This window comes from Corvus kubaryi, unplaced genomic scaffold (assembly GCF_017639235.1).
Source record: "Corvus kubaryi isolate FWS band 111438036 unplaced genomic scaffold, C.kubaryi_AGA036_p1.0 37397, whole genome shotgun sequence".
Taxonomy (NCBI): domain Eukaryota; kingdom Metazoa; phylum Chordata; class Aves; order Passeriformes; family Corvidae; genus Corvus; species Corvus kubaryi.
In genome coordinates this window covers 86553-109541 of record NW_024581136.1, presented here as the reverse complement: position 1 = coordinate 109541, position 22989 = coordinate 86553, and the positions used below count along the sequence as shown (strand labels likewise).

General features: G+C 42.7%; 1 protein-coding gene across 1 annotated transcript; it reads right to left on the bottom strand.

Moving 5' to 3' along the window:
- Nucleotides 1-433: 433 nt before the first annotated feature.
- On the bottom strand, nucleotides 434-22323 carry KLHL24 (kelch like family member 24). The gene is made up of 8 exons (XM_042041774.1): nucleotides 22199-22323; nucleotides 20154-20259; nucleotides 15804-16791; nucleotides 10623-10807; nucleotides 9600-9718; nucleotides 8337-8525; nucleotides 7719-7907; nucleotides 434-6541 (listed from the first exon to the last, which is right to left on the bottom strand). Exons 3-8 carry the CDS (start codon nucleotides 16721-16723, stop codon nucleotides 6341-6343), a joined length of 1803 nt encoding a protein of 600 aa, XP_041897708.1. The 5' UTR covers nucleotides 16724-16791; nucleotides 20154-20259; nucleotides 22199-22323; the 3' UTR covers nucleotides 434-6340.
- Between the last annotated feature and the right edge of the window lie 666 nt (nucleotides 22324-22989).

Below are 22989 nucleotides of genomic sequence, written 5' to 3'. Positions count from 1 at the left end.
CAGGATTATTTCCAACCCGTTTTGCCAGTCACCTTCCCGATATTTTGTTACTTTTTCCCAATTTCCCATGCTGGTTTTGTCTTCCAAGTCCATTCATATTTTCTCATCACAATACCCAGTACTAACCAATATTTCAACATCCCACCCCCTGCTTTTTACTTTTGCCAGTTTTCTTTCAAGTTTACTCTTCTGTGAAGCCTCCAGCTTGCCTTTATTCCCCTTGGTAGCAAGTTCCGTGTTGAGGACAGAAAGATGAAGAGGGAAAACACCTGGACTGGGAGACAGGAGCACAGATCAATGGAGAGAGACTGCACAAGGGGCGGAATCCAACAAGGTAAATGACCCCCAAAAAACCAGGAGGGAGTGTCCTCCTTGTACCACCAAGCCCCCCCCCACCCCAAACTTCTCCTGAACTAAATAAACCACAGTGAACTATTCAAAAGGCAAATGTTTATTAGATACACTGAACTTTAAAAAACTTTCAAAGAATTATGCAAGAAGTATATTTAAATATAACAGGTGTTACTGCAATTGTGCTACATTACAAAATCACTTTTCTACTGTCAGCACAATCTGAAGACCTTAATGTTATATGCAAGCTCTGTTACATTGACTCTGGCACACAGTAAGTGGTCTGAGCTTTCCTGTTCAAATGTCATTTGTGCTGCACCAGGCTGTTCTTGAGGGCAAGATCAGCTCTCTGTGGAACTACAGCTTTTATGTTTCAGTAGATAAAGGAACTGGCAAGGAATAACAAGAACTGCTGTTTTCCTCAGCAAAAACAGGAAAATCCAAATATGGTTTCATGTGAAAATATTGTATGAGTAATAGTTCAGGAGGTAAACTCTCTTTCCATGGGCAAGTAGTTCCTATTAATCCGACTCCAAAGTGCTACAGGTGCACCAAAAGGAGAACGACTCATAGGTCCAGCATTTACACAGATGAAACAGTACATTACATTCAAGTCTCTTGATTTGCTTATTGCCATGCTGCACCACATTATTGCTTCTTATTTTGTATCTTGAACAAGAGGTTGATGACTTCAGAGAGTTCAGAAATATCACAGAGGCTACTGACTAATACAAGAAACTGTACATGTTAAGGACAGGAAGTCAAAGACTAAACTCAGTCCTTTGTCACTGAGGTGTGCTGGAAACAAAAAATAGAAAAAAACAAATACTGATTTCCCTAGATTAAATCTGCCATAGCACTGCAATAATGGAAGCATTCTATGCATATTCTAAACAAGAAGTTTAACTGTTCTAATTAATGAATGGCAATATTTATTTCTCCTACGAGGACATTTAACAGTCTGGACAGTAAGACAAGTCATAATGAAGGTAACAAACGGGGAGGAGTAATCCAAGCTCTTTTTCACAATAGATAAAAATACAGGTGAATTCAAGGCACGGGTATTTTCAAAATTAACACACATTATTTTCTTTGGAGCTAATAATACAAACTAAGGCCTAATTACTAAAAAGCTGTACACAGGGCCTTTATGTGCATCACTTGTAACAGCACTATGAGAAAGTGATCACAAAATTATTCACATACAGATGTGCACATAAACATATAAGCATAGACTGGATCTCTACAGTAGAAAAAAAGAAATATTCCTGTAAATAGCTTACAGTTCTTAGACAGTGATGTTATCATGAACTTGAGTGTAATGCTGCTTAAAGAGGGCTGACACAGAGGCAGCATGCAGAGAACATGGAGTCACAGCTGGTTGGGGCTTGGTGGGAGGCTGCTGGTTTGTGGCAATGCTCACAGCACTGACACAATCACGATCCATTTTAATTAATGCCATCTGAAATAATTCCATACTGAGGAAACTTGTGTGTTAAACAAATTTTACAAAACCCAAAACACTGCTTGGCCCCCATCCAGAGAGCAGGTTTCTGCTTAGAAAGTTCATCTTACCCTGTAGGCTCCTTTTCTGAGTATACGGTGCTCAGATTTTTTTTAACCAGGCACAACAAATAATTTCATTTGTAATTTCTTGTGTACATGAGACTACATTCAGATGAAAATATTCATTGTGCCTCACAGTCATCAAGCCTTGTGAGTTTCTTAATGCTCTTGAATTGGTTTTTGCCATCTTCAGTGGTAAAAAAGAACCTCACATCTACTTGTCTAGTTGGGCGATTCAGAAAAATGAACCCCTGGCTTTCCTGAGTATTGCTGCTAGCAGGCCATAAGCATATCTGTATCTTTATTGCTCCAGCTGAGTTCAGTGAATTTACAAATATGAAACATTTTTACCACCTGAGCTTCAGCATCTGGAATTGCAAACTTACGAGCATCCAGAACACCTTGGTTTCAGCAAGCCCAGCCAAACTACAACCCCCAAACACACAGGGTCTCCTCCTGCCATCTCTGAGCCCACTCCAATGCGTTTCTCCTGTCTCTGCTCTTTGGAGGCGAACTAAGCTCGGGCTCTGCTGACCAGCACCCCACTGTGCCTCGGGCAAGGGGAAACATCACGTCACAGGCAGTGAGTGGGCCTGCTTCTTGTTCTGTCCTTGCAGCAAGTCAAAGAAAAACAGGATAAACAAAGTGTTTACCTAAGATAATGAGGTGAACTCAACTATTTTGAGGAAGAAACTGAACAGGCAGTAGCATCCTTGCTCTCAAGCACAGGTGACCAAAGCTTCCTCTGAATCTCTGTTGAGGTGAGCATTTCCTCTTCCTCCATCATCAGCCTCTCTCAAAACTTTGCAATGTTAAAAATACTATTTTAAAAGCTTCAGTAAATTATGATAAGGGTCTGTATCAACATAATCTGCTTTAGTATCTCTGCTTCAAGAGAGTACAAACAAAGCAATCTTTGATGAGAACTGCATTGGTGCCAATTAAAAGAAAAAATAACAGTACAATCTGGACCCTTTGGTGCTGGAGGGGAAAGGACAGTGCCCAATCTCCCAAATGCATACCAGACACACAGTATAAAATGATTTATCTGACGGTACACATGGAAGAGATTTTACAAATTATGCCTACTTAACCATTACCAAGGAGGGAGCCTACAGGTACAGCTACATGACTACCAGGCAATGTACCAGTGGCTGATGGCTGTAGAAGGGGAATGCTTCAGCCAGAAGCCAAGGGCTAGAGGCTGCATGTGGTGCAGTGATCAGTAAGTGATTCAGAACCTTCCAGAAGCCTGGCTGCAAGAAAGCATCAACTGTCTTTTCAATTAACATCACACTGCTAAGAACAGAAGTGGACATCAAAACAGAGAAGAAAAATATTTACTCATTTTTGTTTAGTGGAGTAAAGACAACTCCTAGAATTTATTTTTCAGGTGTGACTTGGAGATGCTTGAGCCCTCATATGTATGGTTGGACTGAAGTTACATCTTTGTGCCGGTGCTCTAGAGCTACCAAACCTACTACCATTTATGATAGAAATATTTTTATTATAGTAGATGACCTTAATAATTTTCTCTCCTAGCTGAGACAAAGGAAAAAACTAAAACCAACTTGCTGCTCAAGCCCATAAACTGCAAGCATCTAGATATGCATAAGAGTGAGAGTTTAAATCTTGGAATTCATCTATATCTAAGTGAAATGCATTGGAGAACAAGTGGCTCAGGAATGCAACTTCCAAATTAATGCATCCTTCTAGAAAAATGGTACATTTTCATTAGATCAAGGTCAAATTTTTCTTTTCTAGTACATCTAAAAATAATTGTCGTTACAGAGCAGGCCACAAGTGCAAATTATTTACAGAGTTAACAAGCAAGAAGAAAAACTCACTGCCCATTTTAAGGAAATCATTGCATAAGTAACTGACATTTAGCAGTGCTCCACACCTGTAACTGTTCAGCTTTGATAAAAGTTCTCAAGAACTGTAAGCAGAAGTTCTCTGCATCTACACTTCTGCATTTACTGGTTCATTAAACACTATCATTTTCAAAAATATGTAACAGTACATAAATTGTTAAGAAAAGACAACTAAACTATAAAATGAATCTTCAAAACCATGGAAAGCAGTATCTTGTTATTTACAGAGTAGTGCAGTATTATAAACAGAGATTAAATGACACTGTTCTACACCTACAGAATAAGGACTGTTTAAAAACAGTATAGCATGACAACATTACAAGTCTGAATACAAACAAGAGGAAATCAAAGGAAAGGAGGATATTTTTCAAATTGCATCTCTAATTAAGTACTCCTATAGTCTTTGACATTTTCATTTACAATGATGGCACAAGCTATATACACTGTTAGTACATAAAAATCAGTTACAGGGCAATTACCATTGCAATTAACAGACCTTATTTACAGGTACTGAAATTGCCATTCCAAAGTAAAACTTGGTGAGCAGAAGCAGATGAAACTTAGAAAAGGATTAATTTATCTGATTCATTTGTCTTACATTACACCAAGGGATTTTCTTTTTAGGGCAATGTGAATGTACATGCTCAGGGATTGACCTCCTGATTACATCACTGATATGCAATGATTTGTATTTTATCAGTATTCTTACCATATCCAAAACAGTGTTTGGTATTCAGCCAGAAATTAAATTTGTGTCCTTTCCTGAGGTTACAAGTTAATGCATCCCAAAGTGCAGCTCCCAGTGCTCTTTAAAAGTCATGACCATGTTACTGAAAATGGTGACTCCCAGTTTGGCATAGCTTCACTGAGGGTCAGAATTTCCATCTCATGAAGAAATACTCTGGGAAAACAGATGAGGAAAGTGCATTGGAACAAACAACGTTCCAGAGATGGTGCTTGTTTTCACCCTCCTGAGCAAGCACAGAGACCAAAACCCCGAGGCCAGGGCTGGCTCTGCAGGGGTTTCATGGGGTTTTTCTGCCCTGGCACTGACCAACTTCCCTACTGGCTGCTGTCCTCAGAATTCCTTTGAAAGGCAGTTCCTGAGGTTTTTGGTGATTTACAGGAAATTGGTACACAGACGATATTCATTTTCCAACTCTCAAGTGCTATTTCAGTTTTTATGAACTTTGTGCCTCAACTGTACAACTGTGTACTGGAAATAAGGAGTCCTAGTAGAGAAATGTAGGGAGGACATAAAGAAATACCTTTACTGAAAAAAACCTAACCCAATAATGGTGGTGCATCAAAATACAGGTGCTTCCTAGGCTTCAAAATTTTCCAAAACACGTCATATGGCTACATGGACAGGTCCACAGATATTTTTCTGGTGAAAGGAGGGACCTTTCCAGAACTTCTTTATCTGTGGCCAAGCAGTTTATACAGTGGTTTAACTGTGCTACAGTAAGTGATTGTCTGAAGAAAGGCCAAGAAATACTTGGTGGATACTCTGCCATCTCTGCAGATGAGATGGCCAAAATACTAATTTATAGCTGTAGGGCACAAAGGCAAGTCCCCACCTCTGTCATCAGGTAATTTATAATGTGATTCAGAAAACTGGGAGAATCCAGAGTTCAACATCCTTTATTTCTTAAATAGTTTAGACATTGCAGTGAGCAAAGAGTGAACCCAGTAATTTTCAGCCTTCACCCATACTATTCAAAAAGGTAAAAACTGGGATTCAAACTTTGCCTCACAGATGCATGCCTGAACCCACTGGTTTTCCATGTCATGTGGCCTTGTACTTCTTTGCTGGATATTTATCAACACTCTGAATAAGTTCCACAGGGTTAAGGTACATTACCATCATCGCAGACTGTTGTAGTGGTTCACCAAACCACCAGTTTCTCCTTCAGAAGAAAGCATTCCTCAAAGATTCTCGTATTTGTCCAATGTAGCTTGTTTTGTTGGCGTTTTGGTTTGGTTTTTTGGTGGGTTTTTGTTTGTTTTTTGTTTTTTTTTTTAAATTCCAACCCATGCGTGACCTGACAAAAAATCTACTTGGTTAAGCCAAGTAATCCACTTGTAAGAACGATGCATATGAATTAGAATTGAGCTTTTTAAATTGCAGATTATTATCCTAGATGATTCTTTGGGATTTACTTGCCGATATTATTTTTCCCATTTAGCAGAACTGGAAACACCTTGCAGATATTGCTTTTAAGACACAGGCACAAATGCTGAAGGCACTTTCCCCAAAAAGCTTTTCAAGATTTTAATTACTAATCACACACAGGGCAAACTTTCCGACCACCAGTACAACGTACTGCTCTCATATCAGAGCCCACAGCAGATATAACTGAACTCTGGTTACTGGATAGGTTTGTAGACTTGTTTGGTAAGTTAAATTAACCCTTCTTCTAAAGGCACAGGATATAATTTTCATACGACACTTAGGCAGGGAATTCCCACTTCAGGAATCTTTAAAAAGCCTGTCTTGCAGCAGACCACCGGATTCATTCTTCTTCTTTTTTCAAGAAAAAAAAAAATTACAGTTTAAAGCCTTTTTCATTATATCTATGAATGGTCACACAGCCATGATACGATACTGGCCTGGGCATGGCTGCTGCTCCTGTGATAATGCCCGTTGCAGGGTCATAACAAAGAATAGTGTCTGTGGCTTCACCATTTTCCCGTCTTCCACCAAGGATATAGATTTTTCCATTACACACAGACATGCCACAATTCTCCTGTTTCAAGAAAACACAAGGGAATACCCAGTTATTTCAAAAGCAAGATTAGATTCATGCGTGTCTGCCCCAGTGCAGGAGGGCAGCATTGTAGACTGCCTTTTGTAAACAGCCTGGCCTATACTATTCCCTCCTGAAAGGGCCAGTGCAGAAAGGACAAAAATTAGGGAAAGCAGCAGCACAAGCCTACAGAAAAGACTATTTCAGGTCTAAGCATTTACTACGTGTAGCTCAGACAAAGGAAACAATGGAATACAACTGAACACTGTACTTACCATTTAAAGATCTGAGATAGGGAAAGGAGGAGAGAACAAAGGTTTTCAGAAGAGGGACCACAGTAGGTACTATTAATGCAAAGAATGGGAACAAGGAGAAGCAACTTAGAGGAGTAACAGATAATGAAGAGGGATGTAAATGGGGAGAGGAAAAAAGGCATGACTAAAAAGAGTGCACAAGGAAAGACAGTGCTATGTCTTACTTGAAACAGAGATAGGATTTTATTTCTTCCTTAAAAGCAGGCATGGAAAAAATACTCAGTTAAATAGAGAACACAGATTAAAACAAAGGAACAGAGGGAAGGCTGGGAAAAAAGAACAAATTTCTCTTAAGGTAATACCACAGAGTATGTGACTGGTGTTTTAGAAACATGGGGAAATGTAACTGCTACACACACACACTTCACTATTGAGGGGACACATGTTCAAATCCTGCTCAGTATCCCGTATGTGGAAGTGATAGAGCTCTCACTGCTGAAGTCAGATGGTTTCTGTGCTATACAGTGGGGCTTTTTTACACTGTGAAAACAGCCTTCAGTATTTCCTGTTACACTGAAAGGCTTTAATCAATTATAAGGAAATTAATTCCCTCAGTCTAAAGGAAAACATGCAACAGAAGATAATTTCTATACAATGAAATCATCATCCACTATACTGTTGTTCAACAGTACCAGCTCTCAAGCAAAGTCTGGAATGGCTAACAGTGACACCCAGCTGAAAAGCTACTGGTTTAGAAACTTCCTCTTCTGTGAGGTTGAGTTATGGAGATGAAGAGGTAAAGCAAGAATGGAATCAGAAATGCAATTTTATCAGGGTTAAGCAAATGTATGCTTATTTAATGCCAAGATAACAACATCAAAAACTACCTTTCAGCTGTCTACAGGTTTTTGATTGGTAATTACCTGTCTGCTGAATGTGTTCTGTACATGCATCCAGTAGTCCTCGATCGGGTCATAGCAGTAAATGGCTTTGGTGAGCCCACCAGCAACGTAGATGAGGTTGTTCAGGGACACAGCCGTGATACATCTCTTGGCAATGGGGATGGTTGCACGGAGCAACCAGGAATTGGTATCAGGATCATACGACTGAACCTGGAAGGAAGGACAACACTTTCAGATTGAAAGCCCAACTTAACTAACAGCCTAGCATGCCCACACAGGTTACACAAGGAGAGACAAGGCAGCAGTACCGCCCCAAAAAAACAGAGTCAATGTAAATGCAGATCCATATATCAATAATTTATATATATGCACAATATTTGACACTGTTTTCCGAACACTCACATTTAAGAATTCACAGAACTTGTGAAGCCAATGACACGAGCAATGTATCCATGAGAAAAGACCACAGTAACAGTGTATCACTCAATTAACATTTTCTACTCCATATTTTTTTATTAGAATAATCCCACACTCCATCCAGCAAAAAACAGTTCAAGCAGATGTCCTGTAGGATCTGGTTTTAAACCAGCAATGCTGTTTGCTGTGGATAGAAGATGCAACCAAACACAGGTAACTGACCTTGTCAGAACAGGTGTTGTCATCAGGGCCACCTCCAATGACAAAGAGTTTGCCAACACAGCTGGTGACAGCTGGGGAGCTCACAGCCTCCTTTAGGGGAGCCACCTCGGTCCAGCGATTGGAGAACGAGTCGTAGCACTCCACACTGCTCAGGCGGTTCTGCCCATCGTATCCTCCGACCACATACACCTGCACAAAGTGGTGGAAACCACCATCATTTCGTGTTTACAGCAGGTACTACATTTAAATATAAAATTAAATTAATTTAAAGCTAATTTGCTAGGTTTGTCAAGGGATGCATTCCTCAAATTTTTAATTTATACACAGGAGGAGAAGAATATGGTCTAAAAATAAAAGGTAAGGACTCCCTGGAGAGTTCCATTCAGTCACATGAGGAATGACACTGCAAACACACACCAAAGCATAGTATTATTAATACTGCAATAGAAGCTTCCTATTTGAATAGCATTTGTTAGAAAAGGCATTTCTCTGTATTTCTCTTTTTTTACATAACATTCAACAACAACAGCAGCAGCAAACACCCAGCTGAGTTTATCTTTGCTTTTTGGCATTTTGCCTTTTCCCTACTTGCTTACAGAAGTATTTCCTCCTCTCAGTTCATAAACTCTACTTTCTTGTCTCTTCTTTCATATTTAGGAAGCAGAGCTCCTTACTATTAGTGTCTACCTTCTGCCCTCTGCTTGCTTAGCTGCACATTTCATCTCTAAGAAGATCAAGTGACACCACATGCACATCTTTTCTAACTTTCACTAAGTGAGTCCCAAGTAGGGATTTCATGTACAGGCACATATCCCTTCAAAATACAGAAAAACCTCCCATTTCCACAATCCATGTGTTTGCTTAACTTCAATATAAAACATTAAATAAAACTGCTGACATTCAGAGTAGTATCAGTTTCTGTTAATAACTACAGTAACTGTTAGGCAGCACTTTAGAAGCCCAGGCAAATCAAGACGCTTCTTTGCTTCCCGAAAAATTGCTTCTTGGAAATAAGCCACTTCAGTGATGAAAAAAAAACCTTCAAAAAATAAATGACTGAGCAGTAAGATGATTTTCATGTCCATGGGTAGTGTCTGATGAAGAGCCTAATTGTTTAAATTGTTTAAAATAATTATTTGAAAATACATATTTTTAAAATAATTTGATATTAAATACAAAGTAATGCTTAAGTGTTTTCTCCACTGTTTTCTTATATACAGCAAACATTCCCATTGTAAAAAAAGTAAAATATACTTCTCTTACTTTACCCAGAAGAACAGCCATTTTATGTCTCCATCTGCCTTTATTTAAGGAGGCAACTCTGATCCAAATGTTAAGTTGAGAGTTATAAATCCATACATCCCGGCTATTGATTCTTCCACCTTTAAAATGAAACATATGCCAATTTGAGTAATTACTGAATAGGTAATGCTAACTATTAACATGCTGCCCTAGAGTGGGCAATGAAAATTTCATATCCCTTTTTGGGATGTAATAAGGATCTACCAGTATTTATACATTACACTGAAAAAGTAAGTTGCAGTGGCTTTCAAAGATGAAATCACACAGTAAGTTGTTTTCCTCATGCTTTCCTTTCCCATAACGCTGAGATCACACTAGATTATTTCTAGAAGTTGGAATGCATTTTAATGGCTTTTGCCCAAGCTCTTCAGATTTCCTGTAGTGTCACTACCCGGGTGAGACCCTCGAAATCCCATGCCTGTGGCACATCCCTCCTGCCCGCTGCTCCTCTGCCTGCCCTGTGAGCATCTCTTTCATTTCACACTTTGTTCAAATGACAGGCACACACACCTGAGGAGACGATTTCTTTGGTTAAACCAACACACACTGGTGTCTAAACCATCAGCTGCACCCTGTCATTGTCGCTTGCTGAAGGACTGAATATGCTGCTGGGAAAAGCCTGCTTGGGATTTTTTGTCTGTAGTTTTCCCAGCTGTTGCTGCACACAGGCTCCTGCTGTATTTTAAAGCAGCCGTAAGCCGGTCTCTTTAAATACAATTGATGTCCTGGAATCAGCTGTAAAAAACTGCAGATTCATGCCAAACAAAAACTCCAGAAAACACTTTTGTTTATAGTAAGATTGTGCTGGGGCTGGTGTTCACAGCAGAAAGTGACTTTCAGTTGAGCTTCTGGAAGTTCACAGTACAAAGATCTGCCACACCATTTAAAAAGCAAACCAAAACAAACACACCCCACAAACAGCACAAAATGAAAACCAACCAACCAAGCAAAGAAAGAACTCTTGAATTTTTTACGATTATTCACCTGAAACAAGAATATCATTCCGCAGAGCACACACCGCATACTCAGACTTGGTAAACTCTGGAAGTTTTGCCAGTGACTTCCACTCTCCTGTCACAGGATCATAGCACTCCGTGTATGGCAAATTAAACCCTCCAACTCGTTCACATCCTCCAACAACAACTATCACCTCAGAATAACCAGTTGATCTAAAAAAGTGAACACAGAAAATTAAGATGGAGGAGATATTTATTAGTACATGGAGGCGAAACAACATTGTCTTCAAAACTGTATGAAAATCAGAAAAAATACTATTTAGCTTTAACTTCCACAACAATGAAAAAAGAAAATAGAAGAAAGTCATTTAGCAAATGGGTTTTCACCCTTTCCAGCTGTCTCATTACACAGCAAGTTACCACACTGACAGGTGCCCTGCATAAGTGGTGGAGTTGCACTGCACAATGTTCTATGTAAAAACCATGTAATTAAATAACACAGAAAGCCCTTACTCTAATAATATTTTTCCTTTGACTGTACACCTAGATCCAAAACAGTTCAAGCAGGGCTGGAGACAATGAGATGAGCAATCTGTTTCACAATGAAATCAGACTTCATTCCCCTCCTGAGCTTTACAAAATTAATAGTACTTTACATCCCTAAATATTCCAAGTGTTTAAAAGCAGAAGGAATGTAGTCACCAAAATAAGGAAAACCAAAAAGACCTTAGAGCCAATGCACAGTAAAACAGAAAACAGCAGTGATAGGAGGAAACATTAAAGAATACTGAAATAAAAATTCAAACCTAAAACCAAAAACTAAAACTCAGTGTTATAAAACTCAGGAATAAATTAGGCATTAGACAGTCTGCAAAGTCCCCAAATAGACCTTTAAGTTCTATTCCACACACTCATCCTCCTTCTACTAACCAGATGCTTCTGCATTATACATATTCAATATTCACAGCAGTAACAAAACTTACCTAACAAAAATTAATCCACATTTGAATGTAGAGAATCAACCAGCTACCTCTGATGTGCAAATCAAACCGCGACCACCTTTATTCCTCCTTTCAGACTTATAATTTCTTGTCAGCGTTTGTCAAACTCCTATCTTTTCAGGGCATTTTTAAAATAAAGTACTTTGCACTGACAATAGTTATTTCAAGGACTGCTGTCAGTTAAGCAAAACTGAATGCAGGACTGATTTTATTTTTGATGAGCCTATTTGTTGTGTTGTGCTTTGTACTATGATTCCACTGTGAATAGGTATCTCATAGAACAGACATTCGTATCATTGCTGAGTACTGCAGTCTTCTCTCAATAATAACGTAAGAAAGAGTTATGAGTGGATTTGAGGTAAAAGTTGCATGACCTGTCCCTAAAATTCCTAACATGAACTTATCACATATTCACCTATAAATCCTGATGAGGCTTTCCCTGTTTTGAAACATCATGAATAAAACTAGTTAGCCCTTCTATCTCCTTGTCACCACACACCATATTGAAATATTCCATACATGTTTCCACTCAGAACATTGTAAACAGGTAAAGGCAATGCTAAATGGTAACATCCTATAGGATGATATAAATGAGATGTGTCTGAGAAATGGCATTTACACACCTGAACCTATCAGAAGAAACTCTTGTCAGCTGCTCAGCTTTGAAGTCATCCTCCTCCTCGGTTTCTGTATATTTACTGTTTACTGGTTTTTGCTTTTTTGAGGAACAACTCCGAAAAGAATCTCTCAAAGGGTAAGAGAGGGGAAGTTCCTGTGCCAACAAAGCACTACCCAGGAAAAGAACTTCCATAAAAGCAAGACACTCATCTCCTAATTTGCCTTAGAAGCAAGCCCAAAGACACCAGCTAACTGTGTACAAAGAGGTTTGTCTGTGGATTACTTTATAGATTAGAATTAAGGTCTCCATTTACTCACTGAAAAGATGACTGTGCCAGATTATCAATCTTTGGTTTAAAAATATATGAACTGAAAATCTTTGCTCAGAGAGAGCTCTTTATGAATTGCTGTGATGGAGTTTTTCAAGAAAAATATTCATTTAGCACAGTATTTCAAATCCAAGGAGAACAAAAAAATTTCCTAACATTTTAGTACCTATATGACCACATTCTTTCTTCCCTTAAGAAAATTTTTCTCCATTATATTTTCTAGAAAAAGTCTTGCATTGTGCAGGTTTTATGGTTAGTTTCACTTTTTTTTTTTTTTCTTCCTCAAAATGACAGAGGGCACATCCATTTTTTAAACAGGTAAAATGTGGTAGGAATACACAAAAAGAACATCCAGGCAAAGGCTAATTCCAGAAAAGAACTATGGATATACTTAAATGAAGGTTAGAAAAACTGTGACCTCGACCAGGAAGCTTCTCTTGTAGCCCTCAGAAGAAACAGTGTGAGCAAAGTAACACAGGCACTGAAACAGGCTCTAAAGACTCCAGGAGACATTATCCCACCAAGAACAGGTGCATTAAATAGAAAAGAGGGAGTGGAAGACAATCAACAGTGTCATACTATTCCATGCATTCCCAAGAGCAGGCTTTCCAGGGGTCCTGAGCTACACACACACCTCTTGATGAGGTGAAAACACCAACCAGCACAACATGAGCTGGACAGAAGAACTTTCGGTAGTTCAAACAAATTACATTCAAAACCATGGTAAGTTCAGAAAATAAATTACACAAATTCTGGTAGATCACTACCTTTTTCTTTCTCACTGTTCAATCAATTTTGGGTAGTAAATGAGGCAGCAGACAAAATGTAAAGTGAAATAGAAACCCATCTCTAAGTGGGAAAAATAAGGGACTACATTTAAGTTTTCCAAAGGCAATCAAAAAGGACATGTCAAAATGTATAAACATCATAACTTCTAGCTAAAGAGGACACTCATGGATTGTTACCAGACAGCTTAACAGAAGCTCTGATGAGAGTCTGAAGATAACTCAAAGCACGCAACAGGAAGAGCCCCTCCAGTTTTGGGTATGGAAACGTGTTCCTGCTCACTGCTTGGTCTCAGCTTGGAGATTTCGTGTGCAACACAACCAGGAGGGACAGGACAGCCTCACAGGGAGCAGGAGGGACAGCCTCAAGACGTCACTGTGTCGTTACAAGTCCATAACTGAAAGCTCTCTCACAAAGACCTGCATTTGCCAACAATGCCTTAGTAGCAAAGGGAACAGTTATGCCACACTTCAAACATTTATTTACTTCACGTAACTCTTCAATGGCTTCAAAAAGAAAAAAAAAAATCAACTTGTGAATTGCAATGTAGTCTGTTCTTTGAAAAACAAGCAGAACCCACTGCAGCCATAGGTGCATCCATAGCCACATCCATAGCCATACAACCAATCACAATTTATTTCCCAAAGTTTCAGTAAAAGCACTGATGTGGGAATTTTTTATCCTGTAGCCTGTCTCCTTTTAGAAACAGTTTATATAGAAGAGATGTTGCAGGAAGGCAAGAAAAAAGAAAAAGAGCTCTCCATCGTCCTCCCCTCCCCAAGGCCCCTCAAAATGCCCAGAAAAGGTGCGATGAAAACATGGGGGAAGGGGGACCTGGCAACTATTTTAAAACATGATCTCGTTTTGCTATAGGCAACAGAAACAAATAGACAACAGAAACAAATGACAAAGAACTATTCCATGAATGTAATATAGAAAAGGGGAAAAAATTCCTGCTGGGAGGCCAGCCAGTTTTTCTCTTTGTAAATTACTTCTCTTGTTCCTGCCTACTCAAACTCCCACTGCAGTTTAATAAAGTCAGCAATAAAACCAACAATCCCCCTTGCTTCAGAAATCACCTGTATTAGGCAAGATACTTCATTTGCAAACTGGAGGACCACTCTGGGGATGCTCAGATTCTCAAGCACATACACCCCACACACTGACAAAACTTCTGAGTGTATTTGCCTTCCTCAGCCAATTAAATAAGAAAAGCAGAACAAACACTAAACCAAATACTGCAGCTTGCAGCCCCCTCCAACTGTCTGAATTCCCATGGTCCCTCCCTCAGGCCCAGACTCAGAAACAATCACTGCCGCAGTTTCCAAACTGCCGGGATCCAAACGCTTGCAAAGACTCCCCACAGCAGTGCACAGCTGAGAAAGCCTGGGAGCAGGGCTGCAAGGACTTTTAAGAAGAGTTTCTTCTCTCATGGCAGGACTGGAAATTGGAAAGCCACTAATGGGGCAAACATTGCCAAGTATTTTTTTTCCCCTTAAGCAAGCCTTTAACACCTGCCAAAAAAATAAAGGCTCCCTGCACAGTCACTGTACAGCAACCACATATGAGTCAGAGTAAACAAAGAGGAGTAACTCCTAACACAATCTCTTTGTCTAGACCATCATTGCATCACCTTAACATAACACGATTTTATAAAAAACAGCTTAAATCAGCTGGAGTTAACTTTAAACTATTGTGTCTACTATCGTTGACATGAGGCTGGGAAAATATTTTTCAAGAAAAAAAGAATCATAATAGCCATTGCTCATAAATGCCACTAATGGATTCTTCCTCATTTCTTCTTGCAACCTCAGTCACCTATTTGTGCAACACATTATTAAGTGGCAGCAATTCTGAATTATTAAAATGTCACCGAATGAGCATGAAATACTTCAGGAACTGTTTCATGATTCTTTAAAAATACAATATTTGGTTTCTTTGCAGTTAAGAACCAGTTGTTCTTCTGTCTAATACAAATACATGTGCTACTCCATCTGTAAAATATTTGTGATGTAGCAAGGAAATGCTCTGAATACATAATACCCCCATCCACATCCTTTGTGGTGTGCTGTACATTTACATGACTTTGTTACAAAAAGAAAGATGGGGAAATGGAGTGGTTTACCTGCCACAGCACAGTAAGCTCTCTTCAAGACACTGCTATTATATGAAGTACCTTAAGATCTCCCCTAGCAAACATTAACCTTATACTTTACTTGCAAGGTAATATAACTTCACTTACCTTTTTTCAGAGCAATGAAGTGCTCTGTGCAAAAAGAGTCATTTATGCACATTCTCAAGAGACATGTGAGCTTCACACATGTGGGGAAGTACAGAAGCATAACTGCAGCAGCTCCAGAATTTAGCAAAGTAAAATTATCTGCAAGAGATTTTTCTCCAGGCATGTGTACATCAAACATCCGTACATCAAATTATGTCCTTCTGCAGAAAAAAAGGTTAAAAACATTTCCTCACCTGCGTGGCCTAGTTCTGGGAGACATCATCTCGTTTCCAAGGATATGGTATCGCCTGGCTTCGTGCAGCAGCTGATAGCACTCTGGGGAATTCTGAATCAGCTGGTCCACCTCCACAGTCTGAACAAAGTAGTTGGGGTGCAAGAGCGGGAGCCTGACGTGCGTCAGGAGTTCGTGGAGCACCGGCCGGCGCAGCTCGACCGCGCGGTACACCCAGCGCATCACGGCCTCGAACACCATCTCCTCCTTACTGATCACCAGCTCGTCACTGCAAATGTAATCAATAAGCTCGTCCTTCCCCAGTTCTAGGAATTCTTCGTGCTGGGACACATCCTCAAACGTCTGCAGCGCGAAATTCCTGCACTTGGTGAACAGTGTCTTGAGCGAGTGCGTATCTGCGAAGCGCTGGATGCCCAGGCAATTGCAAGGATCCAGCTGCTCCTCCAGGAACTTGGCGCAGGCATCGCGCAGAACGCTGATCTGGAAGAGACTCGATGTTTCAAAGAGATACTGCACGTTCTCCGTCGTGATTTTCACCTTGCCTGTGTACACGTACTGTAAAAAGCAATCCATGGCTTCGGCAAAAATGCCATTGATCTCCACCAGCATCTCTCTGCTCTCCCTGTGGTCGTTGCAGAACATGGCTCTGAAGTAGCTGCTGCAGGCCGAGAGGACGGCACGGTGGCAGGGAAACTCCCGGCCCTCCACACAGATGATGACATCTGTGAACAGCCGGCTGTCTCGGAATTCATTGAAGATCTGGAGAATGCTTTCTGCGTGGGATGATCCCGAGGAGAAGTCGAAAAACTCAGGGCCTGACAACGATTTTGGGTCCATTTCAAAAACTTTCCGCTTGGTTGCAGGGGAATCTCGTATCCCACTATCCTCTCTATTCAGTCTGCGTCCCAATATTAGTACCATTGTTACATCAGTTGGCTATAGAGTCATTGAGAAAAATTCGCAGAGGTTCTCCTTCTCAGTGTAACGGTCTGAAAAATTAAAACACTTCAGTATTCAGTCTGGCAGACTCTTGGCTTCATCACAGGAGTTAGACAAGATACTTGTTTGCTCACCCTAAGAATTGCTGAAATTGTTGACCTTTCTTGGAGGTGGTACAGGGCAAATCAGTGTGCACCTTGCCCAGGGCAGTGCAGCTCTACCTGCCACATGTTAAATGCAAAATATACCCAGAAAACAACTGTCCTGGATGGCAACTTCTGAACGTCCCAGCATCACTGGTACCGCATTAGTGTGCAAGATAAAAAACCTCAATATCTCAGCTCCAGCAAATCAACTGGCTGACAGAAGCCAAAGATTTCCTGGATAATGATCCAGAGCTTGAACTTTTCCCTTTTTTCAGTGGGATCCTCATTTCAGCTGGAGCCTCCAAAGTACTAATATAACAGCACTAGTCAAAAGGGGTGGGGGGGCGGGAGGAAAGACTGAAATTCCAAAAGCAAAAATTTAATAACCACTCCATTTTCATTAGGAAGTCTATCATAATGAAGTCTTTTAACACTAGTGTTAAATAACAATCTGTGATCTCAACAAATAACCTTGACTGTAAGTTTTTACCTGTTCATTCGTAACATCTACAAATTTGTTCACTGATAATCCATTACTCAATTAAAAATTAATGTACTAGCACACAAAACAGAAGATGAACAAGATTTGTTTGTGTAAAACTACTGGAAATATGAACAAAGGGCAACTTGCTGAGGACAGGGAGATTTTCTGTTTCCAAAGCACTACAGGCAAATAATTATTAGCAGAAGTTTTTGCTTGAACACCTTCCAGTTTCAAGTAGAAGTGTAAAGGTTCCTCCCAGCATGCAAACACATACTCACATTATCAGAGCACTGAAGTTGCAAAAATCAAATACTCAAACGTTTGCACATGCCAATATTAAAGTGTGTAAGTGAAGAAAATGCATTGACTTTGCAAACAGCGCATGTTAGAGGTAGTGAGAGCAACCAATCTACCACAACAAGGCTTTTTGCCTTTCCTGAGCTTAAAAATGCCCTGGATGAATGTACACCAAGACGTACTGAGGCAGCAAGAGGCAGGCAAAGCATCCTCTCCAGCCTGGCATTGGTACAAATGCTTGTAATATTTATTTGTATGTCTAAAAGGCCACAAACTGAATTATTTTCAAATTTATGGAAATTTTTTTCATGCCTCCCAAAGGCTTTATTCAGTTTCCCAGACTGCACAGTCAGGAAACACCAGCTCCTCACGGCAACTTCATTTCCTGATGAGCTCCCATCCTTAGAGCTGCAATTACCCAGTCCCAGACTGGCCACGTCATCACTTAAAATACAACACAATAAACGAGCTTTTTTTAAACAGCCTTTTTACACAGCACCTTTAAAAGGCACCATCTGAACAAAGAGCAAGGAAAGAATGTGTGCTGTACCTTATTCATTGAGAAAAGAGGTTCTAAAACTATCATGTTCCCAACAAAATTTTTTACACACATTTACACGGTAGATTCTTGGTATGGGGCTCATTTACCCTACAAAATACTTTAATTTGACTTAAAATAGGACCAGTTGTCACTCTGATGCCCGAAAAACACTGTTGCAATGAGCCTATCTAATAACTGATTGCCTCAGAGAGACTAATGAAACACAAATGGACAATCTGATCTGTAGCTGACATTCTATCCACTGTATTGCACAATTACTTCACCCTGTAATGACACAGGCCCGACACAAAACAACACCAACAACCGCCCCCAGCATCTCACCAGCTCTGCTGCTAAAATCCTACCCCCTAAATTGAATTTCATCTGCAACTAACTACATATTACTAGCATGAGAAAGTAGGCAGAAACAAAGCAGCACTAGCAAAGAGAAATATAACAATGCAAATAAAAATATAAACACTAAAGGCTGAATTCCAGTCTCACAGATTTAAATCAGATGAATTTCACAAAAGCTAATGGACCCTTTCCAAAGAAAGGTAGCCTGAAATGAGAAGCAAGACCCTGACACACTGCATAAAAGGGCAAAGCACAGCAACTAAGTAAAAATTCTTCAAGATATCTTTCTCATTATGTGAGAAGTTAAGACAGCACTGTATTATGCAATCACTAATAACCAGAAACAAGGGCTCTGGGTTACAACTGCTCACTGAAGGAAGCAATGTCTTCCTTATGCTTGGAACATCACAAAATTAGTGGTCAGAAAATGATTTTTTTTTAATGTCCTAATGGTTTAAAGAGATGGGAGAATAAAAAAAAAATCCAGATTAAAAACTAATCAAGGGGATAAATATCATAAATTCACAAATAAGATACTAAAAAGGAGAAAGAATTCCACTTCACTGCAGAACTTACTGGTTTTGTTTTTTGTACTTTCCTTCAATTTCTGCCCAGTTAATTACTTCTGCAGGTTTGCTTCAGCAAAACAATTTCACAGGCCTATCAGTAACAGTGTCACATGTTCAGCTCTATCACATATACATGCTGCCTTCCTGCAAATCTTGCTCTGGCAGTTTTAAAATGTCACCTTACAGCAGCCTGCCCCGAAGTGGGAAAGGCAGAGGAGAACCTGTGCCTGAGGCTGAGCTGGGGAAACACGGCAAGACAGACCTGTCAGCACCTTTCCTGTATGCAGAGGTACTTATAAGCCTTACCTGCCTACAGGCCCTGCACTGTAAAACTCCAGTCATTTAGAGAAGTTAACACTCATCTCTCTCCAATAAGTTTAAACAAAGCAAAATACATTTTTTTTCCCGAAGACAAGTATTGGGAATTATTTGATCAAAGAGAAAAAAATAATACAAAATCTACTGGATTGCTTGTCTGAGCAAGGGTCAACAAGGATGGATCTTAAGCATTCAGAATCTGCCCGTTTGAAAAACTGGAAAAGAAAAAAGATCACACTTCCAAAATGAAGTGTTTTACAAACACAGACATAACTCTGACATGGATGTTACCTCACACACATATTTCTGAGTTAAGCTGGGTTCACCATGAGTTCAGGTTCCTCTATTTCCTTCACCTACACTGTAGGCTTGTCTACATAAGTTGTTCCTCAGAAATACCCTACGAGCCCAATTCAGAGGCTGGTAAAAGAGCTCATAAAACGTTTGCCCTGACACCTTCTATCAGTAAATCCTCTTATGCAAAATACTTTTATGTTGCACTAAACTCCTCCTTCCTCTACTGCCAAACCGTCCTGTGTGTTACCCCCGCTCCCTTCACCCACAGCTCTGCCAGCAGCTGGGTTTCTGTGACCTGTGTGTCACTGAGCTCCCTGGGCGAGGCCCTTCAGCAACACCTTGTCACCAGCTGTGCCTGAGCTCTGCCTCCAGAGCTTGCCCTCGGGGTGCAATTTCCGAGTACCTGAGGCTGTGCTGGGCTTCTGCGGCTGCCAGTGGAGGTGACGTCCGGCCCGTGCCCACCGCTGCCAGCACCGGCGCTCGCCTGGCGTGGCTGGACCGCTGACCGCCTGTGAGGGGAGAAAAGGAGGAGCTGGGAAGGGGCGGGGAAGGGCAGAGCCAGCAGCACAAGACGGGTCCTGCCCGCTGTCACCTGGTGCGGTGTGAGCAGCAGCACCCCCCGGTATATAACAAGCAAGCCGAACACCCCTGAGAAACGAAACCCAACTATGGCAACGGTGTTTTCATTCCGAGGCCTGGGAACTGCAGCTCAGGCTTGGCCAGTTCCGCGTATTTTGTGATTGGAGATAAGGCGGTCGCAGGCTCGCTTCACCTCAGGTGTGTGGTTAGCACAGAGTCAGAGAGAACAAACTCCCCACGGCAGCAGCCTGGCGAAACCACAGCACGTGCTCTTTTTGTTTTGAAAGGAAGACGGGGGTGGGGAAAAAAAAGCATAACCCTTCCCTCTAATAAAATACAAACACAGCATTTAGCTTTCTTTCGTCTTTTTTTGTGATTTATGAAAAAGACCAAAAGGCTGTTGGTTTTAAAGAAGTCTTTTAAAAATAAAAATTCTTGTTTTACAATAGATATCGAAGATCTGAATGTCTAAGATGAAGTCTTTAAGAATACCGATTAACTAGTAAGCAAGAATTCATAGTGATCAAACTGACTGACATGGTAAGACTTAGTTGAACTGCAGAAGTTTTTATTCTCATGTAAGACACTATTGTGACCTTTAAAAAAGAAAGAATATCAAAATTCAATAGTAATCCAAGCTAATGACACACACACAAAAAATCCTTAAGTGCCCTCAAAAGTCACCCAGCAAAAAACAGGAACTGATTTGGAAATGAGAGTCATAATTACTATGTAAAACAAAACAAAAACAAGCATCGAAAAGGGACACCTTAAAAGTGCAGAACCCTTTATGTGCCGTTTTGTAAGCCAAAACATCCCTCAGAAAGGCACACATCCACTGAAGTGGGGAAAAAAGCACACTGCGCAGTATTATTCATGTATGGGGAAGAAACCGCGAAAAAGTCACAATCCCTCCCCTTTGGGAAGGATTCAGAAGTAATCCAGATTTTGCTAAACCAAACCAGAGCCTGAGCCCCGGCCGCAGTGTCCCCAAGGCTCTCGGGGTTCAGCCAGATGCCAGCACACCTGACACCGGGCAGTGCCCATCGGGCTGGAGCGCGGCCCGGCCACCCGAGCGAGCGGGAACCCCGCCGGGAAAGCTGCAGAACGGACCCGCCCGTGCCCAGCCCCAGCACAGCCGGGCAGGGAGCCCGCGGGAGCTGCCGCGGCTCCATCCCAGGGCGTTGCAGCCGCTCCCGCAAGGAACAGCGCAGCGCCGAAACCGAGCAAAGGCAAGGAAACCGCGGCCGGAGGCGGCGGCACAAAATGGCTCCTTCCGTCCCGCCCTCCAGCTCACCTTCACCCCGGGCCGCCCGGCGCGGCCCCCCCGCGCCCCGGCCAATCCGCGCCCGCGGCCCCGCCTCCCCCCGCCCGCCCGGCCAATCCGCGCCCGCGGGGGGCTCGGGGCAGACCCGCGTTACGAAACGGCCGCGGGCGGCGCGGGGGCCCCGCGCGCCCCCTGCCCGCTCTGCCCGACGGGACGGGAGCGCAGCGCCCGCCTGCCGACACCGGTGCGCGCACGGGGCTGGGGGGGAACAACAGCAGCACCATCGCACACCACAGGACACACACGGCCCTGGCTCGCGGGGCTCTGGCGCTGCCAACAGCCCTCCTCCACCGTGGCACCGCCGCTGCGCGCTGCCCGCAGAGCCGCGGACGCGCTGTCCCTGCCGCCGCGACTAACGGTGCCGGCCTACCCCGCGTCTCGGCCCCGCGCCCCGGCTGTCCCGCAGTGGCCTCCCCACCCTCCCCGGGGGTTCCCGGCCCGCCGCGGGGCATCGCACCCCTGGCCCCGCGCCCTCACAGCCGGAGCGCGCCCCTCCGCCCCGCACTCACAGCCGGGAGCGCGCCCCTCCGCCCCGCACTCACAGCCGGGAGCGCGCCCTGCCGCGCTGCGCCCCGCGGGAGCCGCCGCCGCCGGGGATGAGTCGGGTGCGTGGGCGCGGAGCGGTGCGATGCGGAGCGGTGCAGCGCGCTCGGGCCTCTCCGCCGCCGGCGGTCGCGCTGCCAGCGCCGCTCAAAACAAAGGGGCTGGCGGGGCATGTGACCTCCGAACACCGCACATGATGTCACCGGCTCCGCGCGGCCCTGGGAGCTGTAGTTCTGCCGCCCCGCCCGGAGACGGCCCCGCTGCTGGGCGGCCGTCAGCGTCCCGGGAGGAGTCGGGGACAAACGGCGGGAACGGGAGAGCCTCGGTGGCAGCAGCGATGGACGGCAGCGCCTTCCGTCGCTGCGAGCTCTTGCCATCGCCGTCCCTTTGCCGGGGCTGGGAGAGCACACCCCCGGGGTGCCGGGACCGGGGGGAGAACACCCCGCGTACCCCCCGAGTATACCCGACCCACCCCACCCCACCCCGTCAGCAGAAGCTTCACGTGCATGGAAGCAAGCGGTGCATCGGGATGGCACCTTCCACTGGGACAGTCCCTTGTGCCAGCTCTGGGGAGCTCTACCGAAGCCCTCCAGCAAGAGCCGTCTCCCAAACTGAAAGCAACACCCTGTCTCGGGGTAGGTGTTCAGCCTACATGACCGAAACAAAAACTATTACATGAAAAATATTAACCAAGATAGAATCTTTGTCTACCTGAGCCACAGCTCCACCCAATTAATTCAGAATTTCCAGTTCCTCTTCAACAGTAACACAAAACAGAGTGTCCCTGTCC